General features: G+C 37.8%; 1 protein-coding gene across 1 annotated transcript; it reads right to left on the bottom strand.

The window, feature by feature from the left end:
- Window positions 1-561: 561 nt before the first annotated feature.
- Window positions 562-4,197, bottom strand: LOC144444612 (uncharacterized). The gene is made up of 2 exons (XM_078134097.1): window positions 3,864-4,197; window positions 562-842 (listed from the first exon to the last, which is right to left on the bottom strand). The coding sequence occupies exons 1-2, from the start codon at window positions 4,177-4,179 to the stop codon at window positions 619-621; spliced, it is 540 nt and encodes a 179-aa protein (XP_077990223.1). The 5' UTR covers window positions 4,180-4,197; the 3' UTR covers window positions 562-618.
- Between the last annotated feature and the right edge of the window lie 5,027 nt (window positions 4,198-9,224).

The raw sequence follows: 9,224 nt of genomic DNA, 5'->3' as shown, positions 1-9,224 counted from the left end.
TTAAGAAAAAATCCCGTACTGATGAATGTGTTTTTAATCTTAAATTAGATTGTCAAGTCATGGCAGCAGCATGATAAATATCCGATATGCGTACAAAGGCATTTATATTTTCCTTCATTACATGTACAGTAATCGAAAACATCAAGGTGTAACTTATTATCTGAAAATGATTGAAACGTCCCCTCCCCTTCCTTTCAAGAATCAGTGCTACGTTGAAACTGACAATCCAATGTTTTGAAATCACCAATTTTGAAAGTTTGTGATTCATTTGCAAAATATCGAAAATCTTTTGGTTTTGGGTCCAGGGAGTACAGTATTATTCAATCTAATTACAATCTGATGTGGTGAAAGTGGCTAGATGTCTTCATTTACCTCTATTTTCATCGTGTTCTGTCACTTGTTTTGTCCAGGTGATCGCCGCCTTCTCACATCTGACCCTGGGTAATTGAAATTAATTCTCGTTCAAATCTCACGCTTTTGAGAGGTTTCTTCAACGAATCAGTCAGATGTGAGAAGGCGGTGATCACACGAAAGTAAACAAACGATACAACACGATGGTAAATAAAGACATCTATCAGCTTCCGAATTCACCACATCAGATTTCAATCAGATTGAATATTACTCATCATTCAGGTCCATTACAGCCACATCAGTCCTGAATATGTGTAATCTGTAGAGATAGATTAGCATATCAACATCTAGGCTTTCGGTGTCACATAGCTTCCCTTCGGTTTGTTCGATGACTTTTCTAAACAAGGCACTTGCATCGTTATCTTTGTCCCAATATGTATGTAACTTTAGTAGCGGTACAACGTCAAAGGTCATATCCTTGGCAGTGAAACCTGTTTAAGCAAAAAAAAAGGGACAAGTTTACTTAAAGCTAGTTAAACCCATTCTTACAAAATAACGTCGGGTTCTAGAGAAACTGGCGAACTTGAAAAAGCTGGAACTCTTAGAAATTCAGATCAGTTCCTGTAAGATTACTTTGCCTGAAGAACGAACCAGAGCGTACACGAGCAAGAGTTAACGCTACGCCAGTAAAAGAAATACCAAACAAACAAACAATCAACGAATAACACTTCTTCATCAGAGTAACGTTAAAGTGGTCATATATGGATGAGGATTTGGTATTTATTTTGGATTTTTTATTTATAAAAAAACATTTTATCATGGCATCCTGCTTGAACAATCAATATGAAACAACACAGTCCAATTTTGTGTTTGTAACGCAATACTTTGCAAAAAGCTATAATATAAAAAGGGGGGTAAGTTTAGATAGTTATTATCATTTTGCAATTTATTGAGTTACAAACAAAGACTTATTCAATGTTGTTTCACATTGATTTCTCAAGTAGGAAGTCATGATAAAATAGTTTTTTAAATTAAAAATCCAAAATGAGTACCCAATCCTTATCAATATGACCAGTTTAAAACACCGAACGATTGATGATCGGAGATAACTTCAACCTCCTCGAAAGTCGACAAACATTTAATACTTAAAATGCAAGATTTCATAGTGAAGCAACCTTTAAGGGTACACAAGCTGTAACTAGTGTATAACTCTTTTGATCTGACAACCAACAATGCATTCACTGCAACCTGTTAAAATATATACCAAAACTAGACAATGTGTATGTTAATTAGAGGTCTATTTTATGAAAAGTATAGTGATACGTTGAAATCGTGATTCGTTAGGGCATTGCCTTTCGGGTGCGGACCCCAAAATCAATTTGTATTGATTGGATATATTGCACACTCCTATGTGTACTGTTAAACGAATATGTGTACTTCGCATGTTATTCGATACTGTTCAGAGTGTACATTACAATAATGTTCGACCAACTGCATGTACCTCTTAGCCTGTCTCAAGCAGTGCCAAAATTACATATTGGCAGCAAGTTTCTTTATTGATCACAGTGTAATCTTTAACTCCCTGGTGTTTAATTTAATTAGTGTACATTTCAAAACAGTTTCAAAACATGTACCAGTTGCAGCAAGTGTAGCTTTAAGTGTAACTTTAAGTGTAACCTACCAAATTTCCACTTTATCATTTTCGTCAGTTTTTCTGTGAACGCCTTCCGATCGATTTCATTCTTCAAGTTCTTTGTGAAGAGTTTCGTATTGGGACGAAGAATAACACATTTATCAATATTTTGCGAACGCGAGAACAAGTCGATCGGAGGGCGCTTTTTTGAAACTATAGTGTCCCATTCCTGTTCCGTGTCGCAAACTTGTGCTACCATCACGTCCTCACAGTAATACAATAGTTTAAATCCCACGTCACACTTCTGCGTCTCTTGGTGAAACGAAAAGTGCGATATTTCTTCTTGAGGACATTCTTTGATTTTTGAAGATTTAACTTTAAATTTGTGTGACAGCAGAGGATGTTCATTCAAATATTCTCTGACGTTTGACAATGTCGTGTCTTCATGGTCGCCAAGAACCAGAACTGTTTTACCTTGATATTGTGGAATAAACGGAAGATGTAGTATGTACTTCAATAAGGTTCTTTTTTGATAATCGTTAAACTCGGTACAAATCGAGAAGCATCGCTTCTTTTCAACAAGGCTAAAAGCTGACTCGTCGTTGAATTTCCAGATGGACTTCCACGACTTTGCAATCAACTCTTTGTCAGGGAGATCTTTGGACCACTCGTCTCCATAAATGACAACCAGAATTGAACCTAGAATGTTTTTTTTTTTCAAAATTGAAAACAACGTGTTTTAACGATATTGATTTGGTCAGCCACATTGAAACACACACACACACACACACACACACCCAAACTCCCCCATCACACACACCCACACACACACACACACACGTCTCCAACGTCTATCGTACGAGCATTTCAAAACCCTATATAACGACACTGTGTATATAGTCGTATCACATGGGGCCTAGTATAAATCGTTGAATAAAAATATTCAAAGTTTAGGTGTTGCCGCCATAGGCGATGCCGTGGCGCCAATAACACGTGTTACGATATAAAATATCGTATTTCTGAACTATGGGAACAAAGTCTAACATTTTGGCCGGCAATATAGGCCATATGTCAGCCATTTGTAGGAGAATTATAGACTTGCGATCACGCAACTGGTCAAACATGAAATGGCGTGATTTTCTATTTTAGTCTTTGTGTAAAATCCATTGTATTCGAATGAATATATACAAATTGAAAATTTAAAAAGATAAGATTTTATTAAAACCAATATAGAACAGTTTAGAGGTTAGATCTTCTGACTACGAACATTTGAAGGGTAATTTTTTTTTATTGTTTATATACTTTTTATATATTCTATTTTTAGTATATGTATTTTAATTTTCTGTTAGTGCTGCTCCCAACATGTTTAGTGAGCCCCTGATACAAAAGGAATGCAATAAATAAATAAATAAATACATGTAAATAAATAAATAAATAAATAAATAAATAAATACATACATACATACATACATACATACATACATACATACATACATACATACATACATACATACATACATACATACATACATAAATAATTAATTAATTTAAAAAATAAAAAATAAAAAAGGAGAATTAATCATACTCTAATGCTGAAGTGCAGAAACACTTGAACTCAACACATGCAGCACTAGCCCCCGCAACACATGTACCTTGGAAATTGACGTTTATAGCAGATTCTGCATTTGCAGCGCGGCAATAACTTTTAAGCTCACCCTGGCACTCCTTTTTCTGTCTTGATTTGGTCAGCCAATTTGATTTCCTGCTTTTGGACGGTGATAATTTTTCTTCGAAAATCCCCCCCCCCAAACCCCGGAAAACAATGGTTAACCCCTTATACAAACAAAAGGTTACTCTCCCCGAATAAAGGACAGTCTACCTTTAGGTTTTGTCTTTTCACGATAAAGCATATTGAGGTCATCCCAATGATCGACGTTAGGGTCGCGTCTTTCCGGAGTTATTAGGGTACGAGTTTGACGGGAGTCGATGACGACTACAGCAGTGACGGTGTAGGCACTGTCGAGTGGACGTTGGTTTACTCCGTCATAATCCAATACTTCGACGTTGTCTTTCAAATCCCCATCACCGTTGATCATATCCGTTATTGATCTCCGGACTGTAGCTGCAGCGGAGTTGAAAGATTCGATTTTCGAATAAATGTACATTAAGTGTTTTTTTGTCGATCCCTCGGCCATGATTTGTTCGCGTTTTAAGGTTCCTGGTGGACGTTGTACGTACTGTTATAGAGTCAAACAGCTGCAGGAAGTAACGATATTTATATGACGCATGATAGAATATCACCATGAATATATGAAGTGTTACAGTGTGTCCGCTTGAGGGCGCTGAATAAATTGGGCAAACTGTAAGGGGCGAAATCAATAGTTCAATCACGGACAAGTAAGAAATACTAGAAACTTACTTGTGTGTGGTTCAATGGAGGATAAAAAACTAAATATCTTTAGTTAGACCTCAGAGCCCCCTACCACCTAGTCTATCTGCTAGACCTCGGATGTTCTTCCGATAGAATACGACACACGCCCGAACATCATCGCTATCGAGATGGAACATCCATCCGAGCAAGCCCTCACTGCGAACTTCGTTCGCTTATAGTATCGAAAGAAAGCCAGAACGTCTAGCAGCAAGACTACCTACCACCTTCTAACTAAAGTGGCCAAAATTGATAATTATTGCAGCGCAATCAAAATGAAATCAGTGTAGTAGTAAATAGTCCTATGAATACATATACAAGGCCAGTGTGTATTGAGAAAATTGCTCTTTTATTAACACTTTATTGTCTTTGTAAAAGGCTAACAACAATAACAACAACAGTAGTAGAAACCAGCATTTGGATAACTGTAAACATCCTGCTAAGATCTCATGGATGGACAGCTCAAAACAGGCATTACCCAGTTGTTAATATTGATCTCCCAGAGCTTGTTTGTTAGTCTGTGAAAAATCGTTTGATGGATGTCTGTGGTGTGTAAGGAGAATATACATGTACACCGGGACTGGTCAAATGATTTACCAAAGTTACCTGCTGTCCGTAACCGTCCGTCGTACCCTATCAGTATCGTAATATATTCGTAGTCGATCAGCGGCTTGCTCGACTTAATGGTGTGTACAAGGCAAAAACACAAACTGTGAGAAAATAAAAGAATTATTCATTGGTCATTGCTTGTCTATTTTTCGCCAAATCTGTAGCTAAAGATTGTCACGCTAAAAAGGATCATGACTCAGGCTGGGTCCCCAAAGTAGTAAGGACTACGACACCCACACTATATTTTAATTAATTTGATTTTTGTTGGTATGCTGTTGTCATGACAACCAAAGCATTTGTAAAAAAAAACGAAAACCAATTTCCAAGGATAATTTCAAAATGGGATATAAATAAAGGGAGTAGTCTGTGTGTGTGCAAACTAGTGAACAATTTTCTAGACAACAGCTAAGAAAGGATGTAGATTGAACGCAGCGATCCAGAGAAACGAAAGTGACTTGAAGCTACTACAAAGCATTGCCATTGGGATTCTAAAGAAGTTGTCGTGACCTCAGTGGCGACAGACGACCCCTCTATTGTATATATATATTTTATTGTGAATTGTTCGGTTGGTCATATGTATATGAATACCTTGATTTCCTCACCTTGGTATATAGAATTTCGAATTCGTTGACACCAGGGTGTACGAGGAAGACGACAGCAAAGGTAATGTACAATTATATTTATAATATTACCATGAATTTTTTATTCCTCTACACCGGAATGGGTATATATACACTGGAGTCTGATAACTCCAGCCTTGACTTGTACGATTTCTGGAGAAGTACTGGTTCGTGTCTTTCTACACACTTTGCAGTTTAGCGGCTTGGTTGGCAGTGTATGTCAGAATACCAGCACAAGTGTACGTTACATTGTGCATCTCAGGACAGTGCAGTGTTAGACTTCATTAGTAGACGAATAGTGAAACTCTCATATGCACAAGGCTGATTTCACCTTAAGTTTGTCAACCGCTGTCATTGGAGATGATATCATTTCATAGCAAATACAGTACCGTTCACACACAGAGTATACAGTATATAGATCGTTTGACTACTTGTAGCTCTACCTGTTCACTCCAGGGTCTATAAACAAATCAACATCGAATGCTCTGATCGAATGCAGCAACTTTGTACATATTATTCGGAAAAACACCGCACTGTTGTTTGGTGTGCGTCTTATTTTATATTGCGTCTCGATCGATCTTAATACGCGACCCCTGTCTGCATGTGAGTTATAACCACGCATTTTTCTTCTGATAGTGTATAACCGTAAGCTGCGCAATCATAACGTCAGCTAAGTCACTTGGGTGGAATTTAGGGCACCTTCAATAATTAAAAGGGGAATGGCCGCGGCCGGGGGATTAGGGGTGGGTCACATTTTGCAAAATTTAATCGGTCCTCGGGGGAGCCATATTTCAAAAAATGGAAATTTGGGGCGGGCATTTTACTCATTTTAACAATCTAACTTAACATTTATTTTGTGATTTTGGCATGATCCCACCGCTGCCACCTGTTTCAAATCCTACTGCTACCACATCTCACCACTCCCACCATTATAACGTAATATCATAATATATCAGTGAAATGCAGTCAATTAACTGCTTACTGTGGTGTGGTGTGAGGGGAGGAGCAGGTCTCACAGCAGTAAAGGGAGAACAACGTAGCATGATATTGGGGATAATATGGTAGTTGTGGACCTAGGGTTCGTAGGTTGTCAGTTGTGCGTTTATCTAATCTTTGGGAGTTCTGGCCTTCAGCTCAATCAATTACATCCAAACACAGGCATGTTGATTTAATACAAACACAAAACTCACTGTGGTGGTATTAGTGGGAAACAACAAATGCCTATAAAAACTATCAATGTAATGGGGTCTTACTAAGGAAGAATTTCCTGTCGGTAATTTAATTCGAACCAAAGACCTCCTGACTAATAGGCTGTGTTATTTTTTATTGCGATATTTGCACGAAGAGGGTCATATATTAGAGAACGGAAATTGAGGAAGTGTCACTTCAATTAGCACAGCGGACTAGAAGGAGGGTCGCATATTGTGCCACACACTAATATTCCACTTCCCCCCTCTGTAGTTATTGTTATTATTATTATTATTATTATTATTATTATAAACATAACGTCATGACAAACGAAACACAGGGTGCTTTTTTTACCAGTGGGATTCTTATATTGAAGACCCGAAAATTCAATTCATAACAACGGCATTGAGATAACCGAAGTTTTAATGCACAATTGATAAAAAAAACAGTGCAATTTTTGAGTCCTGGATATTTTAGAGTGGTTGTAACCCCTAACTGTCCACAGCAAAAGAACACTCTTGTAAGTTGTAATTTTAAGAAGTTTTTTATTCAAATAAGGAGTGTTATCAGTATGTAGCCGAGTGGTTAAAACCAATTGCCATTCAGGGTTTGATTAAAATTTACCACCCTGTAAGTAAGAAGAGTGTCGGCTAAAAAATCATACATATCTCATGATCTACATGAATTTTAACTGCTGTTGAGACCATACTCTATGTTACAGTAAAATTACAAGTTTCAACTACATAAGTGTAAGTACTACTCTACCGAACAACACATGTTTCCCCGGACACTCTGGTTTCCTCTGCACTAACACTAAACCCTCCTCCTGTCATTGGGCAACGCCTGTTGAATGGTATATATATATATGCTTGCAGCAAAACGAAAACAGCGCTCGTGTATAAACAAGCGTAGTCCAACACTCATGGCTGCTGTTAATTGTCGCTTCGTTCTATATAATATACGACATGGTTTTTATGGAAGGAGGTATAAATTATTATGTATAGGTTTACTAGTAATATAATTAGGCATTGGCAACTGCCGGGCTATTGTTATGAGTCTGCCATGGCGTTTTGAAATTAGGCCAATCGACACTCGTAGTATACTGGGCGCTTTCACAAATTTTAAACGTTGTTTTGAGTCACAACCGGCCCGAATGGGTTTCAGCGCAGACCGAATGATATCCCTGATCCTGGCCTACGATACATAACGTTATAATCGTGGAGATTTCGTATACAGTACTCGTTCGTTACAGCTGCCGTACCTACTGTGGTTTTCGTTGATAGGCAGTCGTACCATGTGTCGCTAACAAGGCCATCAATATAATACTGAAGTGGATCAGAGAGGAATTACTAGTAGTAAAACTTATACGTATTTGGACTAGTTCGTTTATACTTTGCCCCAAGCTCGAGAAAGCTTTCGTACTTATTGGCACATTATGATTCAAGAAACAATTGCTGTAAATCTCACGTATATCAAGCAGTCATGTACATATCACATGTACACTGTCCCCATCAATTTTAGACAGGAGCAATTTTCTGCGAAAATTCCGTCTTTAAACTGATGTTGGTGACAAAAAAATGTACATTCGTTTGCCGCAAGTGTTTGTGAATACCTGTTTCCCCCAATACGAAAAGACAGCAGTACGGTTTTTTAACTTTATATCTCGAGACTCGGACGATAAGTACGGATACCTAGCAACCGCGCCCTCAACCGGCGAGACTGAAAACATGCTTCAAACTCTCATTTCCGAGCTGTCATGACCAATTTGGATCCTTTAAAGTTAAAGTACCATCTCACATGTACTTAATGAAGTACTGGTCTTAATGTACCCTTTGTTCTCAGTCCAATGGTAACATTAATTTACACCAGCCTATTGGCAGTATGGTAATCGAGATTTTTCAATCTGTGCCCCTCGCGTCTCTGGAATGCCTTGCCATCACAGATCCGAGCTGCTTCTTCAGTCGACAGTTTTAAAACAGTTTCAAAAACTTGCCTTTTTAGATAATTTTATCATTAGTCATTTGAAATACGGTCATTGCCGTTGATGTCGCTGTTTAGTGACAGCTCACCAGACCATATAGTGACACGAACAAAGCATACGTAGTTATTCAGATAGGTTTGTTATTATTTTGCAACTTGAATTTTTTGTCCAGAACGTCAGTATGTACATGATAGATCATTACAGTCAATTTGATATGAAATCGGCTCCAAGTCTACACGACCAAACATAACCATTTAAGTGTTTGTGATTACTAGTATAGCGTTACTCATTTCTTCTCAAATAACCATATACTGTCGTTTGTTTACATTGAAGTTGAATATAAGAGAAGTCGATCGATACTAATTATTGTACCGAAGGTAACCAGTGTGACTGACATGTGCAAATGAGCGCACC

Source organism: Glandiceps talaboti, chromosome 13, assembly GCF_964340395.1.
Source record: "Glandiceps talaboti chromosome 13, keGlaTala1.1, whole genome shotgun sequence".
Lineage (NCBI taxonomy): Eukaryota > Metazoa > Hemichordata > Enteropneusta > Spengelidae > Glandiceps > Glandiceps talaboti.
This window is presented reverse-complemented; position numbering and strand designations above follow the sequence as displayed.